General features: G+C 41.1%; 1 protein-coding gene across 7 annotated transcripts in view; it reads left to right on the top strand.

Annotated features, from left to right (window-relative positions):
- Yeats2 (YEATS domain containing 2) overlaps nucleotides 1–21,904 on the top strand; it is an 82,993-nt gene that overhangs the window by 42,813 nt on the left and 18,276 nt on the right. For 6 of the 7 annotated variants that reach the window (XM_010624280.2, XM_010624282.2, XM_010624285.3 and 3 more), the window contains 9 exons: nucleotides 4,134–4,178; nucleotides 7,317–7,497; nucleotides 8,683–8,922; nucleotides 10,866–11,024; nucleotides 12,626–12,729; nucleotides 14,358–14,465; nucleotides 14,913–15,095; nucleotides 18,811–19,069; nucleotides 20,145–20,306. In XM_010624280.2, the coding sequence (XP_010622582.1) occupies nucleotides 4,134–4,178; nucleotides 7,317–7,497; nucleotides 8,683–8,922; nucleotides 10,866–11,024; nucleotides 12,626–12,729; nucleotides 14,358–14,465; nucleotides 14,913–15,095; nucleotides 18,811–19,069; nucleotides 20,145–20,306 (1,441 nt within the window). The remainder of the gene's footprint in view (nucleotides 1–4,133; nucleotides 4,179–7,316; nucleotides 7,498–8,682; nucleotides 8,923–10,865; nucleotides 11,025–12,625; nucleotides 12,730–14,357; nucleotides 14,466–14,912; nucleotides 15,096–18,810; nucleotides 19,070–20,144; nucleotides 20,307–21,904) is intronic. The other variant, XM_019207520.2, reaches the window with a different exon arrangement.

Here is a 21,904-nt window from a genome sequence, read left to right as displayed (position 1 = left end):
CTAGTGGCAGACCTTAGTTCTATCCACATGATGCTGTTTTTATAGGAATGTTGGGTCAGGGTCAGATTTCAACAGAATACCTGGAAAGCCAGGCAGTATGCCGCTGTGAGGGCAGTGTGTGAAGCTGTGAGAGTGCAGTGGAGAGGCCACCAATGTGGAGAATCTACGGAAAGCCACAAGGAATGAACAGAACCAACCCAAGAGAGAAGCCCCAAGAGTTGCATCTATCTGCAGTGCAGTAGAGGCAGAGCCACTCAACCCTTTGTAATTCACATCTTGCCAAAACTTGCCCCAGGTGCTGGACATAGAACTATGGGATTTAATGTTTGCCCTGCCAGATTTTGATCCTATTGGTTTCCGTCACTCTGTTCCTTTTGTAGTGGGAATGTTTATCCTGTGCCATTTTTTTATTGGAAGTGTTTACTTCTTTTTGATTTTTATAGGGACTCACAGCTAAGTTTGCTTTGATACTCAGGAGGCTTTGGACTTGGATTTTTTTCAGCAGTGCAAAAACTGTTAGGACTTCGGCAACTCTTAGAGATGGACTAAATGCATTTCACATAAAGAGATGTGTATGAGCCTTTTGGGGGTGGTCAGAGGCCAAGTGTTATGGTTTATATCTAGTTGTCTCTCCAAAGCATGTGATCATAGGTGCAACTTTTGGAAGGTGATTGGATTAGCTGACTTGATGTCAAAAGGTGGGGCCTGGTTGGAAGAGGTGGTCACTGCGTGTGGCCTGGAAGGTTGCAATCCCTGGGGCTCCTCCCTTGAGACTCTGCTTCCCAGGCACCATGACATGAGCAGCTCCTCCTCTGCCCTGCCTTTGAGCCAGCCAGTCACAGACTGTAAACATGAGGCAAAATAAACCTTTAAGTTTTGGGTGTTGGGTATTATGTCCCAGCAAAACAGAAAGTAACTAAGACCATATATTTTTGTATTAATTCTAATATTATACTTCTCCTACCGATAATACTGCCTGCACCCTTACTTTGTGATTATCACATTATTCCCATTAATGGCTTCCAGAAGTGAACTAAATGAAGCCAAGTACATCTGTAGAATTCCTTTGTCATTGCTTTTGTCCTATAGCTATGCCTCTTTCAACCCTGAGACATGCTGAGAATTTCCCTCTAGCAGTGGAGGAGTCCTGCCTAATTTGATATTTATGTGTTTCTCTAGAGATCACTGTAAGGCTGGATTGCCTTATGACCTGAGAGAAAAACGGAAATCAGTTAAAGAGCATGCAGACACTTGGTCCAGAAGGGCAGAACACTGTTCCTTTCCTTTGAAGATCTAAAATAGTTTTGCTTTCTTTTTATCTTAATCACTGTACACACCAATTTAAGTTGCCCTGAGCCCAGCCTAATCCCTGCATAAAGGGAGTTGTTTACATAGTTCTTCTGTATTTGAGTGGTGTTTTTAAATGACAAGTACTTCTTACCAGTTTTACTAGAAAATATAGCTTTACTATTTTGTTGTGTATTGACTCTGAGACTTTATAAACACCTGTATTTTGGCGCTCAGGTCTTTATTTTCATGTACATGACATTTGATTCTACCTTCTTTGCTGTGAATGTTCAGTTGAAGGCCATTCTTTCTAAGTAATCTTTCTTACATTCCCCCAGTTGCTAGTCTGCTGTCCTCCTGTCTCCTGACTTTTTAGTTTGTCTCCTTTCCCTTCAGTCCATTCTGTACTCCATCAGACCAGTCTAGCTAGAACAGCAAAACCTCTCTTTCTGAGAATTTAATTGAATTCGTGCTGTTGATGCTCAGGCTCCCTGCCTGCTGTTGAGTCTTCTGATTTGACCCAGAAAATCCCTTCCGTGGTCTCACATGGTTTGCTGCATCAGCTTCTTAACTCCAGCCACGTCTGTCTGTCAATGTCTTGAAAATGCCTTGGCTCTTCTTCCCTGTGTCTTTTTAAATGTTCTTCCCTTCCTTGAATTTTGTTTAAGTCCTTTCTATTCTTCAAGCTCCTCTGTAACTTTTCTTGGCTATTTAAGCCCATAGTGATCTCTGTACTTTAAAATTCTGTAATACAAAATACTGTGTATTTGACACTATCAAATGTAATTAAATGTAAAGTACTCTATGTGTTAACAGTTACATAAAATTTATTTTTATTAAAGATTGCAAACATACATGACAAAAAATGAAGATACTAAATAAAAATTTCAAATATACATATATATAACAGCAAAAAAAGGATATGAAATAAAAATTTATGCAACACAGACTATAATCGAAATAATGTACAATTTAAAAGTTATCAGAATCTGTGGAAATGTGGGACTGGTAGTCACTGAACCTCTCCTAAATCATCACCATCACAGCACTTCCTGTAAACTCCTTAGTAAATAAACTCTAGAAGGTTCTTTCATAATCACCTAAAACCGCTTTTGAAAAAAATCTTGATCTCATTCTCCTAGTTTGATTCTCAAATAATATAAGACCACACTTCAAAAGAATTTTTCTGGTATCTTTCATGTCTCTCCTGATTTCCTACTTTGTTTAGGCAAAATCTGTTCCTGTAACATTTCTGTGTGCTCTTTTTTCTCATCGCTCTTGCTGTTTTGTTAATAGGTGTGATTTATCAGTGGCTCTCTTCATATCTGATCAGAAAAGTAAAACATACGTCTGCACAGATTACAGAGAAGCTATTACACTCTTTCTGTGTTTTAGAGAATAGGAGCATGGATGTAATCTAAAACTGCTCATATGTCTTTTGCAGTGTACTCCTGGCTAAGGTGTAAATATGAAAATCTAGATCTGTTCCATGGAAATACTGTTAGTCATGCTGTATTGCTTTTTATAATCTCCAGGCACTAGAGTCTCATTTCTGATTGGTTGAGATGCCCTGTCAGGAACTCATACCAACTTGACATCTGCTTACAGGCCTGTAAAACTATGAATTTACCAATCTACCCAGGCTTCATCAGTTTTTCCTTCTGTCTTTCCTTTCTACCCAACTTAATTGTACTTTTCTTATTGATCTTCGTGTGCAATTTTTTATAAAAATTTTTGGGTTGTTTTGAGATAGGGTCTCACTATGTAGTGCAGGCTGGCCTCAAACTCAGTGATCTTCCTGCCTCAGCCTCCCAAGAGCTGGATTACAGGTGTGTGCTACCACACCCCCACCATGTATGCAATTTTATATTGATAAGGTATTACACATTCTTTTTTTAATGGTCAGATATAAATTGAAGCACAGTAGCCTTTTTCCATGTAATTGTAAACTTTTGTTTGTATTACTAATACTCCTTGTTTATACTACTTCCCTCAAAGAATCATTTATGACCCTAATGTATTTGAAGTAGCATTGCCTGTACTACCTATGTTTTTGTTTATGTTTTTCAGCAGTGCTTAGTAACTTAAGTTTATATGTACGTTGTCACATGCAATTGTGGGGTTTTTTTTTGGGTACTGGGGATCAAACTTGGGTCCTTGTGCTTATGAGGCAGTCAGCGGAACCACTGAGCTAAATTCCCAGCCTGCAATTGTGTATTTTTATAGCCTGTCAATTTAAAATATCCTTACAGTTTTGTGTGTGTTTTTTGTTGTTGTTGTTGTTGTTTTTGTTTTTTTTGTAATTTTGTGAGACAGGGTCTTGCTGTGTAGCCCAGGCTGGCCTTGAATCATGGAAATCCTCCTGCCTTAGCCTCCCAAGTGCTGGGATTGCAGATGTGTGCTACAGCACCTAGCTCTGTAGAGATTTTTTGTAAATTCATCTTTGTAGTTCTATAGTACTTCACCAAATGATGGTCCATCGTTTACTTAAGTGTTCTTCTTTACTGGACATTTATATTTATATTTACTGGCGTAAATGATGCTGTAGTAAACAACTTTTTGTATAAAGCTTCCTTTTTTAGATAATCCTTAGAATAGGTCTATAGAAGTATATCATTTATAAAAATAGCTGTCTGTTTTTTCTTTTACTTAATTTTCCCTGAAGTTTATTTTTATTGAAATGATAAATTGATAATTTATATCATGATAAAGTAGATCCTATGTTAAGAAGACTGGTGGTTAAAAAAAAAAAAAAAGACATGGTGAAAGGAGTTTGAGATAAGATTGTGCCCTAGGGTTTATAACTAAGCACTGTGAATCTGACCCTCTCCCTCTGTCTTCCGTAGCTGGATAGGACCTACACGGGCTTGCAGACCCTTGGTGCAGAAACGGTAGGTATCCCTCCTTCCAGGGGGATGAAGTTGGTCTACCTTGGTGGGGGTGGGTGAGTGTTCAGTAGATCTTCTCAGCTGTAGTTAAAAAAATAACAGAACGTATCATCTTCACCATTTTTCAGAGTATGCTCAGTGGCATTAAGTGCACTCCAATTTTTTTGAGCCATCAGCACAGTCTGTATCTTGGTTTGTTTTTATCTTGCAAAACTGAAAATCCACACCTCCTCAACAGTTCCTTTTCCTCCCTCTCCCTTGGCTCGGAAAACCATTGCCCTGCTTTCTGTCCTTGTGAATGGGGCTATTCTGGGAACTTAAATAAATGGAATTGTATCATAATAGTCTTTGTGGTTACTTTATTGTATTTAGCATAATCTCAAGATTCATCCATGTTGTATGTCAGAATTTCCTTCCTTTTTTATTTTGTGAAACAATTTCATAATTAATAAGAGAATAATAGTTATTACACAGTGTATCATTTTCTTTGTACCAGTTACTCTGAGTACAAAACAAACCAAAAAGGTTCTTAACAAAAAAAGATGACTAGGGCCAGGGATTTAGCTCAGTGATTCCACTGCCTGCCTTGCAAATGCAAGACCCCAAGTTCGATTTTTTTTCAGGGGTGTGGGGGAGATATATTTTCTTTTCAACAAACTCATATAAACTAGTAGTGTAAATGAAACCAATTAGCATGTATATTGAAACATCTTTAAAATGATGGAATTTGTATTTTGGGGAAGTATTAGAACTTCTTATTTATCTCTCTTCTGTTTTGCCCTGTGTGTATGTGTGTGTGTGTGTCTCTCTGACTGTCTGTCAGATATGTTTCTCATATAAGAGAAACCATGTGATATTTGAGCCTTTGTGTCTGACTTATTTCATTTAACATGTTTTCAAGTTGCATCTGTTCACCTGTGAATACCTCAAGTTTATCTTTATGGTAGTCCTCCACTGTGTATAAACGCCGTATTTTCCTTATCCACTCATCTGTTAATGGACATACATACTGTTTCCAAGAACTGACTATTACAAATTGTGCTGCTATAAATGTGGGTATGTGTGTATCCCTCTACGATGTTGAACTCTTGGGATGATAATCTGGAAGTGGGATAGCTGGATCAAATGGAATTCCTATTTGTAGTTTTTTGAGGAGTCTCCACACTGGTCACCATAGTATTTGTATTAGCTTCTATTCCGCCAGCAGTTTAGAAGAGTCCCTTTTCCCCCATATCCTTACCAGCATTTGTTACTATTGGATTTTTTGATGCTAGCCATTCTTTCTGGGGTAAGGTAGTATCTCGTTTTAATTTACATTTATCTGGTGGCAGTGATGACCATTTAAAAAATGTATTTAAAATTTTATACTTCTCAGAGTGTCTTTTCATTTTGGTTGCCCATGTTTTGATCAGATCATTTTGGGGGAAGGGTCTAGTTTTTGGGGTTTTGCTTTTTCTTCAGTTTTTTATATATTCTTGACATTAGTCCTCTGTCCGTGGAATAGCTGGCAAAAAAATTTTCCCGCTCTGTAGATTGTCTTCACTTCAATAGTTCTATACTTTGCTGTACAGAGCTTTTTAATTTGCCATGACCCTATTTGTTGATTCTTAGTTATTTCTTGTGCCATTGGGTTCTATTCCGAAAATCTTCGCCTGTGCCTATGTCTTCAAGAGTCATACCTGTTTTATCTTCCAGTAGATTGTTTCTGTTTAAACATTCTGTTTAAACATTTTAAACATAAAATAAAACCATTTTTATTTTATGTTTAAAACATGGTGAAATATATGGGTCTAGACTCAATCTTCTGCATGTGGATGTCCAGTTTTCCCAGCACCATTTATTAAAGAGACTAACTTCTGTACTGTATGTTTTTGGCTCTTTTGTCAAAGATCAAATAGTTGTATGTGCCTGGTGTTGTATCCACTTCTGTTCTGTTCCATTGAAGCTCCAGGTTTCCTAGCACCAATTTCTTTTTGGTTTTTTGAGATAGGTTCTCACTATGTAGTTCAGGCTGGCCTTGAACTCACTAGGTAGCCCGGGCTGGCTTCAAACCTGCAGTGATCCTCTTGCCTCGGCCTCCCAAGTGCTGGGATTGCAGGCGTGTACCACCATGTCTGTCTACAGGCACCAATTTCTTGAAAACACTGTTCTTCCGGTTGGATGGCCTTGGCCCCCCATGGGAGGTCATTTGGCCATACATGTGAAGGTTTATTCTATTCCATTGGTCAGGACTCTGTCTACCATTTCACACTGATTCTTATGGCTTTGTAGTAAGTGTTGAAAGCAGGAAATGTGCGACCTCCAACTTTGTACTCTCCCTTTTCTCTCTTTTTTATATTCGTGATATAATATCAGCAGTAGATAGCTAGTTAACTAGTTACCATACTTAACTAGTTAGCTCTATATCTAAAGAAATGAGCTGTGTCCTATCAGAAGATACTTAATTGAACATCTCCTCCATGGCCAGGATGTTGAGAAATACAGAGATGAATAAGATGGCCTCTATCCTCAGAAAGTTTCATTCTTGGTGGTTTTGAAAATGAGTAGGATAGGCACCAAACATAAAAGCAAATAAGACTGTGGAGTGTGATGCTGTGGCAGAGTGCTTGCTTGGTATACACAAGGCCCTAAGTTTGATCCCAAGCACCACCAATAAAAAGTAAAGTCGGGGATTTAGCTCAGTGGTTCCGCTGCCTGCCTTGCAAGTGCAAGGCCCCAAGTTAGATCCCCAGTACCAAAAAAAAAGGCAAAGCGAATTTCAGTTACCAGTAAGTGCTGTGAAGGAGATAGTAGCCAGGGAAGCACAGATGTTTCCTAAGGTAGTTGGAGAAGGGCCCCTGAGAGGGTGACATTTCATTGAGACCAACAAATGGGAAAGGCAGCCATGCAAGGATTTCAAGGCAGTGTCTCTCGGAAGTGGAAACCGCACATGGAAAGGCCTTTGAGGCACACTGTGTGTCCGGAAAGCCAGGTTGGATTGTGCTCTGGGGTTACCCTCAGTTCTTCATGCGGAGCTTGCCTTTAAGATGTGATCAGGAGCCACTTGTTACATGTCCCACGGTAGTGTTCGGGGGCAGAACTTGAGCTTTCTGGGACATGGATGGTGGACTGATGTGCCGATTGTTGCTGATCACGTGGTAGGTAGTGGATGTCGAGCTCCACCGGCACTCTCTCGGAGAAGACTCCATTTACCCTCCGTCCTCTGAGTCGGACGTCTCGGATGCCCCTCCATCTTTACCTCTGACCATTCCAGCCCCAGTGAAGGCTTCTTCACCAATAAAGCAGTCCCTTGAGCCAGTTCTTGATGCCTCGGTGGAGAAAGGTAAAGCAGCGTTTTCCTCATGTGGAGTTGTTCTCTGGGGCCATTTCCGCATTAGCATGCTAGTCTGCCTTCAGCTACTTCAAGCATATGGCAAATAGGTTTTTCATAAATAGGCATGCTGCATCTACCTCATGGTTCTGTTATCACAATAACAAATTTTGTGCTTTTATCAGAAACTCCTTTTCCCATAGCATTTTGCTGACATTTTAGTGATGCAAACATCACTAAAAAGCATTAAGTTTTTTGTTTGTTGTTCTTTTTCAGTACTGAGGATTGAATCAAGGGGAGCTCTACCACTGAGCTGTATCCTCAGCTCTTTTTATTTTTGGCTTTGAGATGGGATCTTGAGTTGCCCAGGCTGAACTTTGAACTTGCAATCTTCCTGCCTCAGCCTCTTGAGTAACTGATACTACAGGCATGTGCCACCGCACCCAGCTAAAAATCTATATATTTATCTTGTGCTGGAGATTTTATGGTCAGCCTCTACTTCTGTAGAGAATTGAATGTAGGAGAATTGAATGTTAAATATAATCTTATTGAAAATAATGTTCAACATCAACAAATTATTTTGGCCATGGCATTTTTTTCATTAAATAAGTATATACATGGGAATTTAAGTGTTCAAATATATGAGCGTATAAGATAAAACTGACTCTTAAATTGTGTTAATTTTATCTTAGTTTATAATTTAATGTGGTAATATTTTAGTTCTTTTATAGAATCTCATCTTTATTTCTCTATTGCAGTTGCATCTTTGTGAGCATTTAATAAGTTAGGATGTCAGATTAAGTGAATGCTTTCTGAGTTTTTCTACTCTAAACAGTTTTTCAATTCATGTATTAAAAACTAAAGAAAATAATGAACTTGAGTTATTTTTGTACTGTAAATGGTTTATAGTTAATGTTTTCTAATTTCTTAGAAGCATTTTAACTAAATAGTCTAAGCATATTTACTTTCCACCAAAAAATGTGAAAAGATAATTGATTATTTTACAATCCATAATTGGTTTAAATAGGTATTGAAATAATAGTGAATAACATAGTAATATTTTACTATTTAGTAATTTCTTTTTATTATTTAATTTATTATTTTATTATAATTTAATAATTTCTTTTCCCATACGGTAAGGTTTAGTTATTTCAAAATAACTGATGACCTATCATATGCTTATTAAATTCCAAACAGGATTCCCAGCCAGCGCGGAAGCTGAGAGACACACTACATTTTGTTCTTTGCCGTCTTCATTGGAAAGAACGCCCACTAAAGTGACAGTGTCCCAGAAAGTTACTTTTTGTTCTCATGGCAATTCAGCTTTCCAGCCAATAGCATCAAGCTGCAAAATTGTACCGCAAAGTCAGATCCCTAATCCTGAGTCACCTGGAAAATCCTTCCAGCCCATTACCATGAGCTGCAAGATTGTCTCAGGTAGGCAGAAGATTGTGCGTCACATTGACTGGAGATTAGAATTGTTGGAGCGAAGTTCTTTTTAGCAGTGTTCGTTTATCAAAAAGACTTAATCACTGTTGATTGGCAAAGCTGTCACAACAAAAAACAACTCATTCATGTGAAGCTTTTGAGTGGGATGAAGAAGTGAGACTCCAAATGGTCAGATTCTCCTAGAATGAGCACAGTCAATTTTTTTGCTGGGATGTATGGCTGAAACTAAGTTGAAATAAGTGTAGGGATTCAGAATGACTAGTAATAGAAACAAACCGAGAGGCTTTTTGGCATGGAGTCAAGCTGTAAAAGGTTGGAATTGCCGGGCATGGTGGCGCACACCTGTAATTCTGTCACTTTTGAGGCTTAGGCAGGAAGATTGCCACAAGTTTGAGGCCAGGCTGGGCTACATAGTGAGTTCAAGGCCAGTCTGAACTACATAGTGAGGGCCGGGGATCTAGCTCAGTGGCTCCCTCCACTGCCTGCCTCGCAAGTGCGAGGATCCCAATTTCAATTCCTGGTACCAAAAAAAAAAGAATGAACTACATAGCGAGATCTTGTCTCAAAAAATAAAATGAAATGTTTTAATTGAAATATTTTATCCTCTCTAATGCTTCCTTTTCGCTACAGTTATATTGTCCTTTGCATTGTGACAGATTTGTGTTTATGCTAAGTAGAGTTAATAGAACACACTGTGTGGCTTTGGCTGTACTTTAGAAGACAAGTAAGGAGGGCTAGGGATTTACCTCAGTGATGCCACTGCCTCCCTCGCAAGCGCAAGGACCTGAGTTCTTTCCCCAGTACCAAAAAAAAGAAGATGATTGAGGGACAGTTGAAAGCATCTAGGCAGGGGAATGCTTCTGTACAGTGCTTAAGTGAAAGAGAAAGACAGTTTTCGCTGCTAAGCGTTGAACAGCTAAGCAGGAACATGGTCCGGATCTTGATAAAAGGCAGAGTGTAATTTTACCTATCAGTTACAGTTTTGGAACTTAGGACTCAGAGAGGGAATAGGTAAATACAGAAATGAATTTGAAGTTCAGAGAAATGTGCAGGTGACACATTTGATCAGTAAGGCCATCAAGAATGAGTAACCCTAGAGACACCCTGTGGGAGCAGGAGTCTTCCGGACTGTGGCCGTGACGTAGTATTGACAGAGACGTTTGTCTTGAGTACATGGATTTCAGTTTTCCTTATTTGGAATGCATTGCAAATCAACACATCAAGTTCCAAAATCTGGCAGTTAAACTGTTCATTTTCTCCTTAATTTTAGTGTCTCCTGTCCTCACAAGTGCGAGGTCCCAAGTTCGATCCCCAGTACCAAAAGAAAAAACAATAATTTTAGTGTCTCCCATATTAAAACAACCTGCCTGTGATACTAAGAAGTTTTTTAATGCCAGGATACATCAGTTCCACACTATGAAGCAAAACACCGCTTTTTAAACTTTACTTTGAGGAGATCTTGTTAACATGCAGATTTACACTGAGAAGGCCTGGTTTGCACATTGCTGCTGGTGGTGCCCAGATTAGGGTGCAGTGTGAGGCACTCTCCTCCCTGGCCACGCCTGTACTGCTGCCCATGCTGCTCAGTACCTGGAGCATACAGCCAGCCTCCTTCCGTTCCTTCTTCCTGATTTGCGGCCTGTCTTCAGCTCCTTCCCTCTCTTTCTTCCTGCTTTCCTCCCTCCCTCCCTCTCTTCTTTCTTTGTTTTGCAGTACTAGGGGTTGAACCCAGGGCCTTTCCACTGAGCTACATCTCCAGTCTTTGTTGAGACAGGGTCTCACTGAGTTGCCCAGGCTGGACTTGAACTTGTGATCTTCATGCCTCAGCCTCCCAAAGCGCTGGGATTACAGGCATGTTGCCACCACTGGAGACTTCAGCATCTTAGATGAATATGTGTATTTTGTTTCTCTTTTCTCTTTCATTGACAAAGGTTCCCCAATATCAACTCCAAGTCCATCACCATTGCCTCGAACCCCTACTTCCACTCCAATCCATGTGAAGCAGGGCACTGCCAGCTCTGTTACGAACAACCCTTACGTTATCATGGATAAGCCGGGGCAGGTTATTGGAGCCTCCACTGCGAGCACAGGTGCGTATTTGGTCAGGATTTGTGCGTTGAACACTGCTACCTCTTACTACAGGTGAAATCCTAGTATGACTTAGTAGCATCGAGCAGAATGAAATCTCCATCTGTGAATAAGAATCTATAAAAGTAACATCAATACTGTTTGTCTGAGGGAAGATGTAGCCTTTGTAAAAAGTTACATTTTTAATAATTAGTAGTGAACCATAACTAATTTTCTTTTCATTTAGAAATGAAATTCTTGTTTTGGAGCCTGCAAGTAATGTGATTACTAACATTTGCAAGTTAAGCCTTTGGTGTGATGATAGCGTTGTAGGCCAAACAGCATGATCCTTACTTTTCCCAAAAATAAGATAATCCCATCTAACTGTAGTGCTTTCTGAGGGGGGGGGTGCTCTTTCACTACTATTTTATTTATTCCCTTTGCTCAACATGTATTTAAACACATGTTCCCAAGTATAAACTTCTCCAATTAGGAGAAATGAAACAAAATAAAAACAATGATTTTAAGGTAATAAGATTGTTTTGTTTTGTTGCATTGTATTTTTTCCTTGTGTTTTTTGAGACAGGGTCTTGCTATGTAGTTAAGGTTGGCCTAGAACTACATAGCACAGGCTGGTCTCAAACTAGTGGTGATCTTCATGCCTCAGCCTCCTGAAGGCTGAGATTATAGGAGTGATCCACCATGCCTGGCTGGAGTTTGTTTTTTGTTTTAATGCATTGGATTTAACATACATTCCTGTATGTTGGGCTTTCCAACTTGTTTTTGTCATTGTTGCTATTGATGCTCTTTTTTTAAAGCTAAGTATTTTACACAGCCATAATTCTGGAACTTCTGTAGGAAAACTGCTTTGGGGACTTTGCTAGTAGCCTTTAAACATTTCTTTGAACGCCAGTGGTGTGACCCTTGAGGATGATTGATTTTAGGAATCAGCCACAGTCTCCAGAGGCAAGTTTGGAAAGTGGAATAGAATAGGTGAATGCACACTGTGCTAGGTCTTCACTTACTACTGACTACTGATAATGTAGCTTATTTTGATCAGACCCTAAAAGAAGTTGTGCAGATAGATGTAAAACATTTAACCTGGGCAGCATTTTGGGACAGGATAACCTTCTAGAGAAGCTACTTTGCAGGAGTTGGCTTCCACTGGAATGCACACATTCTGGCCCATTTGTAGAAGGAGCAAAAACCATTATGTTATGCGCCTCTTCTTCTACAAGGAGTAGAGTCTACGATGGATACTTTCCTCTGCTTGTCCTTACCACCTTCTTACCCTTAATTTTCTAGGGATGCATCTAGGGTATTTTTTCTTTTATAGTATTTCAGGGTTGTAAATAGGTGTGGTGGCTCATGCCTGTAATCCCAGCCCTGTGGGCGGTTGAGGCAGGAGGGTTGCAAATTTGAGCCGAGACCTTATCTCAAAGTAGAAATTTTAAAAAGAATTGGGGAAGTGGTTTTTGTGCAAAGGCCTTGGGTTTAATCCCCAGCACCACACAGACACACGAAATTAAAAAGGGGAAAGAGGGAGAGGTGGTGCAAAGGGCTTAAAATGACATATTGTAAATTTTACTTTGTTTATACTTAATTTTTGTCTGCCCTGTATTAGGAAGTCCTACAAACAAGCTCTCCACCGCTTCTCAGGTCTCCCAAGGAACAGGTTCCCCTGTTCCTAAAATTCACGGAAGTAGTTTTGTAACATCCACTGTCAAGGTGAGAGTTCATCGCTGCCCTTTGCTGGTTCCCGAAGGCAGTGTGTGCAGCCTCAGCAGTGGTGTCCGTGGGTGCAGACTTCTTGGAGCAGACGGTACCCTGAAGACCCTCTCTCAATGCCGCTGCCTCGCCCCGCTCTTCTCCCAACACTTGTCTCAGATGATCACACAGCATGAGTTTCAAAACTTAATGTGATGAAGAGGTGGCCTTTTTTTTTTTTTTTTTGAAGGGATAGTTTTGTTAAAAACGTTTCCCTATAAAATATTCATCTTACAAAATGTTTCATTTTTCCTCCTTTTCTAAGGAGTAAATATATTTTCCGTGTGTTTACCTTTTAATTACTTGAAAATAATTCTTATCTCTCCTAAGTGGTTTTTTGTTGGTTTTGGTTTTGGTTTTTTGGGTCTCCGTTCTTCAGTGTGAACAGTCCTTTAAAATTTGGCACCCCAAATAAGAAAATACTAAATATCTGCTCACCGTTTGGAGAAACACTTCCCTGCTTTTTGGTTAGTTACCCAACTTATTCGTTGTGGCCCCCTTAAATCTGAAGCCCTCCGTGTTAAACTGTTCTCTGAGGAGCCCTGAGGGTGCAGAGACCACTGTGCCACATGAGTAGCGCCTAACAGCGCGTCTTCTGTTTAGCCCCTTGGTCGTGATGGTCTCCAGTGGTTTCCTGGTCCAGACTGAGGCTTTCCTTTAAAGTTTGTGCTGTGTGTGAGTGCTGTGTTATGTGAATGTCTGAATATTTTAACTACTAGGCTTTTCTCAGGGCTGGGGGTGGAACCCAGGACCTCATGCTGATCTGTTTCCTCCACTTTTTATCTTGAGGCAGGGTCTTGCTCAGTTGCCCAGGCTGGCCATCTGGCAAAGAGATGGATTACAGGCGCACGCCACTTCGCCAGGCTTGCCAGCTTAGGTTTTCGTCTTCGTTGATGAACTTTTCAGACATAGTCAAGAAATTTTTTTTTTCCGAAGAAATAGTCTTAACCCTAAAATTTAGTTACGGCGCATTACCTTGGAGATTGGCATTTTGTCTTTCAGAATTAAGAGACAGACTCCAGTAGTTCTGAATGTTGACCTTGTTGTCTTTGCAATACTGATTGTTCTTTTCATAAAAAGTCTTTATTGAAATAATTTCCATGGTATTCCAGTTACTAGTAAATTTAACAAATCAAGTTGAGACCACATTTAAAAAGAACATACACTGAAGCATTGCACCTACCCATTTCAGTCGTCCCTTTAGTGCCTAGGCTCTAGGGATATAACAGGACGAAATACAGCTCTCGTTCTTTAACAGTTCACTGTCTGCTAGGGGACAGAGCTAGTCACGTGCCAGTCATGTCAACCAAATGTTAGAGATTAAAGGAAGGATTGTTTTCATCATGAAGCAAGATACATATGAGTACATTTCTGCTAAGTTATAACTTTTCTTCACATTTACCCTTTCTAAAGCAAGATTAAAATGCAGCTGTAGAGACTTAGAGCACTCCTCAGAATTTTGGTCTGTTTTGTATTTTGCTTGTTTATGTTGCTCAGGCTTGCCATGGGTTTGTATTAAACATAAGTATTGGAATATATGAAAGCCCCTGTTTGACCTGGCTACACAGTATGTGTTTTTGCACACACAGCAGGAAGACTCTTTGTTTGCATCTATGCCACCTCTTTGCCCAATTGGGAGTCACCCTAAGGTTCAGAGCCCCAAACCTATAACTGGAGGACTTGGAGCTTTCACAAAAGTGAGTATTTTTTAGGGCGTTGTCCTTCAGGTCTGTATCGTCTTGTTATATAATCCTTTCTGTGGCATATTGGAGTGGAGACTACCCCACGGCACGTATGTCTCAGCTCTAAGAGGAGACCCTCGATCTGAGACTTGATTCCATCTCCTTAGCGCTTGCTGTCTGCTTCCTTACAGCCCAGCAATTGGGGAGTTCAGAAACATGAACTGTGTGTTTACCTCTCTATGTCCACTTGGCCGCCAATCTCTAAATCAAGTGGAAGCACAGGATCAAGTCCGGGTCTTACATCTGGTCCCTTTAGTAGCTGTCACGGGCTACATTTAAGCAGTATTTTACCCTTGTTGTGGAGTCATTCTAATAAAGTTAATCCCCACAAACAGAATAGGTATAGATATTGGTAGTCTTTTCCATGGGTTATTTATTCAGTGTTACTGTGTTTGTTGCAAGGTGATCATCAAACAGGAACCTGGTGAAGCCCCTCATGTTCCCACAACAGGAGCTGCCGGACAGTCACCACTTCCTCAGTATGTGACCGTGAAAGGGGGTCACATGATAGCTGTGTCCCCTCAGAAACAAGTCATAACTGCTGCAGAAGGGACTGGCCAGTCACCAAAGATTCAGCCCTCAAAGGTATGTGGGTAAGGGCTGGGAGTCCTCCTAAGTGAACGCTGTGTGTATAAGTAATTGACAAGTGCCGGAAAGGTTCAGGGTGACCAAGCTGCCAATCCTGTGAAATGCTGCGAACAACAGTCGGGTTGGAAAAGCAGGCCCGGTGATGGTGAGCCCATCTGCCCCTGCAGTAACCCTGACAAGAAAAGGGCGTGTATCACAAGATGGTCCTGGAACAGTGCCATGGTGAAGGGCCGCTGCATCCTCTGGAGTGAGAGCAACTGGGCTCATAGACGGAGCTTTCCACTTGACTCAGTCTAAGACGGTGCTACTGTTTCAGCTGTTTGTGATAGGAGAGTGCCACAGTGTATAGCTCTGGTATTCAGGATGCATTTAATGGTCTCTTAATGGTTTTGGCTCTCTAGAGAGGTAGTTTTCCTTGCAATTTAGAGATAAAGGAGGATTTGGGTATTGGGAGAACTATTAAGGAAGCACCTAGATCTGAGTTTTCCTACGTTGATTAGAAAGAGAATCTGCCGAGTGCTTATGTGTGCCAGCCGCGTATTTACGCACTAGCTGTGACCCTTACACCACCCTACAAGGTGAGTATTGTCACCCGGGCTTACGTGGCTCTTGCTAGCTTCTTTGAGAACGTGTGGCTAGCAAGCAAGCAACAAGGGGGTTAAACTCAGGTCTGACTACTCCAGCTTCCTCTTCCAGAGCTAGGAAAAATTCATGATACAGTGTCTCTAACTCAGAATGCTGTAGAACATCAGAGGTAAAATAATTATCTGTGTTTTGGCCCGGATATTCTGAAGCTACTGAGAATGTTTTATGAATTTTTTTTTTTTTTTTTCGTATCGGGGATCAAACTTGGGCCCTTGTGCTTGCAAGGCAAGTGGTAGAACCACTGAGCTAAATCCCTGGCCCTATGGATATTTTTCAACTCAAAAGGCAGATTGTCTAGAGAGAGTGAATTGTTTGAGAGGAGTACCTATTCTAAAATAGAAGGTTTTAGATAATTTTGATTGGCTTAGATACACAGATAAGGATTGAGATAAAAATTCATAGTAGTATCCAATAAGAATTTCCTGCAGATCTAAAAAGTACTGATACCTAAGGCATTCTTGAACTTGCTGAATCAGAGTCTCCTTTGGGGTAGGGGTGTCCTGGGATTCTGCACTTTTAATAAGCACTCCTGCTAACTTACGTGCTTAGGCAGACATAGAAGGCATGGAGTTATATAGCATCGAGTTTGATTTTGGTGCTTCTCTGGCCAAAACCAGGGGTGAGCATTCTGTCACAGTCCTTTAATAAGACAGTTATTGTCATCTCCCCGCTTCTGTTCAGACTTGTCTCACATGTTCGTCAAAATCTGCTTTGCTTCATAGAAGAATGTGTCACTTTTCTGATTTAGGGTGTGTGCATGTGGTTTTTCTGTTTAATGTTTTGAGACAGGGTCTTGCTATGTAGTCTAGGCTGGCCTAGGACTCACAAAGGAGCCCAGGCTGGCCTGGAACTTGCATCAGTCTTCCAAGTGTTAGGACTGCAGGCACGCACCACCACAGCCAGGTCCTGATTTAGGTTTTGAATCAGTCTGACATTGCTGTAGACACTCAGAAGTTCTGGAATAGCTTAGTCTCCACTTTTTGCCACTTTGCACTTTGCCGGTCCATTGGTCCAGCACCGCTGAGCAACCATTTTGTCTTACCTCCTTGCCACCTATGTACTGGTGGTAGACAAGAGAAAGCAAGGGGGGCTATGCTGCTCGAACAAAGCATAAACCACACAGAGTGAAAGACTGCAGAAAAGGACTTGAAGAGAAAAGGTGTTGCTCTTTACCAGGAGCTTTGTACTGGCTTTGGACTTGACATAAGGAGCTGTCTGTAAGTACAGGCTCTCCCTGGTTAATGTTTAAGTGCATTCCTAGAAACTGCCCCAAAATGGAAGCTACAAAAAGTGGTCATGTGCACAGTTTTGGCAAAGTGGAACTACAGCTTCTTTTTTATGTGTGAAAACGGAGTGAGCTGCTTCCTCTAACATGGAAAGAGACAGCTGAAGAGCAAGTGGGTTCAGCGTGGTGAGGAAGCAGTACAGCATTGTGAGACCATGAGCTTTGGGATTAGCCTCTTGTGTGACTGGGGCAGGTTATTTAATCTCTGATATTTTTCATCTAGTCAGAAGAATAATGCTGCCTTTCAGGCATGTGGGAGAAGGGGAGAGTTTTGTATATGAAGGACCTAGCAGAGGACTCATGATCAGTCATTGGTAACTAATGGGCTGTTGTATGTAAACGGGCACAAGTGCCTGTGGTTTTTGAGTATGTAGAGCGCAAGTCACAGACGTGAAATCTTCCCCTTCAGGGTGCTACGTTCTGACTCGCCACAGGTATGCCCACAGCCCGAGGAGGACAGAAAGGAAACACAGGGTCACAGTGTGCATCCGCGTGAACCATTTATAAAAGACACAGCAAAGTCTGTCTGCTTTGTGAAGCTAGCAGGAAATTCTCACCACCCAGAGAAGTGTAGAACGGGAAGAGAAGTTGGCATGTGAGTTCAGGTTGTGGCCAAAATGTGTTATTTCGAGAGGAAATACTCATGTGGCATTATACTGTTCTACTTAAGGGCCCTTCTTCTTTTTGGTGCCCATAATCAGCTGTGCCTAGAGTTTTCCCCTAGAGAGTATAGACTTTCCTGTTTTGTTTTGTTTTCAAAGAAAAGGTTGGGAATTGGCCTTGTGAATGCCACCATGTACATGGTAAAGTCTGTTGGTAAAGACTGCCCTCCTGTGGCCAATTTGGGATGTCATGTTTTGTCGGGCTCTTGGAGAAAGTTGAAGTTCACACTATTCTTCCCAGTATCATGAATCTCATACGTAGCATTTTAGTCCCTGCTTGTATTACATAAATACATAGCCATAGAAGACATACAGTGTTTGTGTTTTGGAGATTTACATAAGATTTTTTTTTACAGCTCTGTGTCCGCAAACACATATAGTTCTCATTCACTTAGATTAGAAAGATACAGTAAAAGATAACTTTTCTTAAAAATCAGGCATTGGAGTTCTAGAAATGGAAAGAAGATGTGATCATTTCCGATGGGGATCATATAGGAGAGATTACTGAAGAAGTGGGACTTAGAAATACTTACTGGAATTTGTAGTTCATACATACATAGGGGTGTTTACCATTAACGTGAAATTTGAAATTACTTAAATATCCAATAGTGAAATATCTGCATAGACTGTGATACACTATTCCAGTGTTGTATTTGGTCAGCTAACAATGTTTTTGAAATACAAGCTAAGGTGTTGGCTAATAAACATTAGTGAAATTAATATGCAGCATGGTCCCAATTCTGTGTTTTAAAGTATATATTAGAAGTAATTGGAAGAAATTAGGTTTAAAATATTGACAACTTATTTCTGGATGTGTAGAATTTTTCTTTAGACTTGTATTTCCCAAATTTTCTATTACAAAACTCGTATTGCTTTATAATGAAGTAATTTCTAAAAAATAAAGACAACAGTCTTCAAGCTTTCATTATTATGTCCAAAGTGTAAGAGAGGTCATTTCTCCCATCTGCCCGGGCGGCCTTCCTAGAGGGCTGGGTTACACACTGCACTTCTCACCCCGGCCCTGGCTCTGGTCCTCACTGAACAGAGCGGCTGCTCTGCTCTAGGAGCACTCGCAGTACCTGACATGAAGCCTTGCCAGATTCTCCTCTCTTTCAAACAGGTTGTCGGGGTGCCAGTTGGGTCTGCCTTACCTTCAGCGGTGAAGCAGGCTGTGGCAATCAGTGGTGGCCAGATCCTTGTTGCCAAGGCTAGCTCTTCTGTTGCCAAAGCAGTTGGTCCAAAGCAAGTTATGACCCAAGGAGTTGCCAAAGCCCTTGTGAGCGGAGGTGGAGGAACCATTGTTGCGCAGCCAGTACAGGCCTTGACCAAGGCACAGGTCACTGCCTCTGGCCCTCCAAAGAGTGGATCCCAGGGCTCAGGTAAGTGGTGCACCTGGGGGCTCCCAGTTTCCTTTGCTAGTGATGCAATTTGGTATTGATCCTGACTAGGAAGCCTAGTAGGCTGATGCCAATTTTGTGATTTCGCACTCCCTTCCATGGAGACTTTATTAATTTAAAGTAATTTGGTCTTTAAGTCCTCTTTAAGGTTCATGTTTAGAGGTTTTAAAGCTGTGTGCACTGATCGGTAATTTTTTAAGGAATTAAGTGAAAATTATTTGGCTTAAATAAGACTTTAAAAGATGAATCATGGTTTCATAATGTATGTGTCAGTTGGTGACTAGCATTTCTGAGTTCATAGTAAAGAGGGCGAGAAGTCTTGTGCTAAATCAGTACATTCATCTGTTACTACAGCCTGACTAAAGGAACCTTAAACAAATGGGGAAAATGTGTGTTCAGTGGTTATTTCATTAGCTGTGTAAACCACAGTACTTTGGAAAGTAAAATGAGACCAGTTATCACAATGAGGGGCTGAGGCATAGCTTGGGGAGACATGTGCTTAGCGTGTGAGGGTCCCTAGGTCCTCAGTCACAGCTACAGTGGGACCTAGGTGTAAACTACTGCAGGAAGCGTTCTAGGCAAAACCAGAACAGATATAATCAACCTGTTCACAAACAGCATACGTTAGTTTGTGGCAGGCTCTTCTGGTGTGTAAATAATTTTTTAATTACCAAGATATTTATTTTTTAAAAGATGTTAGACCTTTTTTTCTCTGTCTCCTAGTGCTGGGGATTGAACACAGGGATTTCATGTGAGCTGTATCATCGTGCCTTTTTAGTTTTTATTTTGAAACAATTTCTCTGTAAGTTAGTTGCCCAGGCTGGGCTCAAATTTGGAATCTGCCTGCCTCAGCCTCTCAGAGTGCTGGGATTACAGATCTGTGCCACCACACCTAGCTGAGTATTGGACTTTAAAGTATCTAATAAACATTCGCTGCTAGTGTTTTAAATAACTTTATTACTCTGTATTTTAACTTAAAGTGTTGTCCATAATTCTCATTTGTCTTACCGTTTTTCTTCCTTTTTCCCCTTGTCTCCCCCGCCCATTACCACTTTAGTAATGGCAACCTTGCAGCTACCAGCCACTAACTTGGCTAACTTGGCAAACTTGCCTCCAGGCACTAAACTGTACCTTACCACGAACAGCAAGAACCCTTCGGGGAAGGGGAAGCTACTGCTGATTCCACAGGGAGCCATCCTGCGAGCAACCAACAATGCCAGTTAGTCCACCCTTGAATCACTCACTGGTCCTTGGTCCTGGGTCTCTGGTGTGTTCTTCTCGGCCAACAGAGTGGCAGTTCTTACCTCTTCCAGGAAGTGCTTCCATAATTCCACAGTGGTAGCATTTGCCCACATGGCTTTAAAACAAATGTACACATAATTTAACTGGAAATGGGCTTAAATAGTCACAGTACTAGGGGGTAACACTGATATCTTGGGCTTCTCTGCTCCGGGTCTGGGACGATCTCAAGGGAGAGGTGAGGGTGTGGAAACTTTTGGGAGAAAGCAGTCTCTCCCGACCTGCAAGTGAACAGTTCTCCCTCTCACTGCAGGCCTGTTTTCATTTTAAAGGAGGCAGAGTAGTATTGGAATCAGGTGTCTCTGTTTGCCATTATTTAGGCTTTTTTATGTTTGCTAGGCTTGGAGAAGTACAGGCTCAACCTAAGTGTGTACATCACGAAATCAGAGTTACATAAACTTGCTTTGACATACAGAGAACATCGGGTTGGGTTGTCTAAAGAGGAAAGAGTGAAAGGAATGAGTTATTTCCCTCTGAGTCAGAAGCAGAATGGCATAACGGTGAAGCTTGTTAAAAATTAACCAGCATTGCCAAATCCAATGTAAGTGGGCACCATCTGTTTATTGTCTGTGGTGAGTCCTTGCCCCTCTCTCAGTCTGGTTTTGTTTTTCTGCAGCCCAAAGCAGTGGAGTGTCACAAAGTTAGATGAAAAAGGGCAATATAAGTATTCCAAAATTCACCCAGAAATAGTCAGTGATGCCGGGCGTGGTAGTGCATGCCTGTAATCCCAGCACTGGGGAGGCTGAGGCAGGAGGGTCATTGTGAATTTGAGACCAGCCTGGACTACATAGTGAGTTCCAGGTCAGTCTCAACTACATAGTGAGACCCTGTCTCAAAAAACCAAAAAAAAAAAGGAAAAAAGAAAATGAAAAAGAAAGAGGAATTGAGGTTGGAAAGGAAGTTGAGTATTTGTGGCCCAGGTAGCTCATGTCCTTTGTATCATAATGTATTATAATGTACCACTGACATTATCAGAGCAGAAGTAGAAGCCGTAGACTCTGAGGTGAGATTTGAAGAGCAAAAAGAAGGAGACCCTGGAATCATTATTAGTGGAGGGATTTGATTAAAGTACTTGGCTAGAAAATAGTGTCAGACTTGTGTTCTCCCACAGCCAAGTCTAACTACTTGTCAAAGATAAATTCTTTGTTGTACCTAGATCTGGAATGTGACCAGCTGCCCTTCAGTGGAAAAGACAGGTTGGGTGTTCCCTATCCAGAAATGCTTGGGATGACAGGTGCTTGGGATTTCAGCATTTTTATTTGCATAGACTATCAGTTGACCACCCTAGTCCACACATTAATAATGCTCAAAAAGTTGGATTTCAAGTTTCCGGATTGCATAGGCTCAGTCTGTGGTAGACTCTAATCTCATTTGCGAACTCTAGGAAGTCCTGCTACTCTTGTCGCCCAGTAGACAGATTACGGAAGAGGAGGGGAAAGATGGGAGAGGGGAGGGAATGGTGCTAGAAGGAAAGCATCTCACTGGACGCAGCTGCTTTTTTCTGTCAGACTTTGGCTT

The sequence above is a fragment of the Fukomys damarensis genome, unplaced genomic scaffold (assembly GCF_012274545.1).
Source record: "Fukomys damarensis isolate Sample0158 unplaced genomic scaffold, DMR_v1.0_HiC HiC_scaffold_12, whole genome shotgun sequence".
NCBI lineage: Eukaryota > Metazoa > Chordata > Mammalia > Rodentia > Bathyergidae > Fukomys > Fukomys damarensis.
The sequence above is the reverse complement of the archived record's forward strand: the minus strand, read 5'-3'. Positions and strand labels throughout refer to the sequence as shown.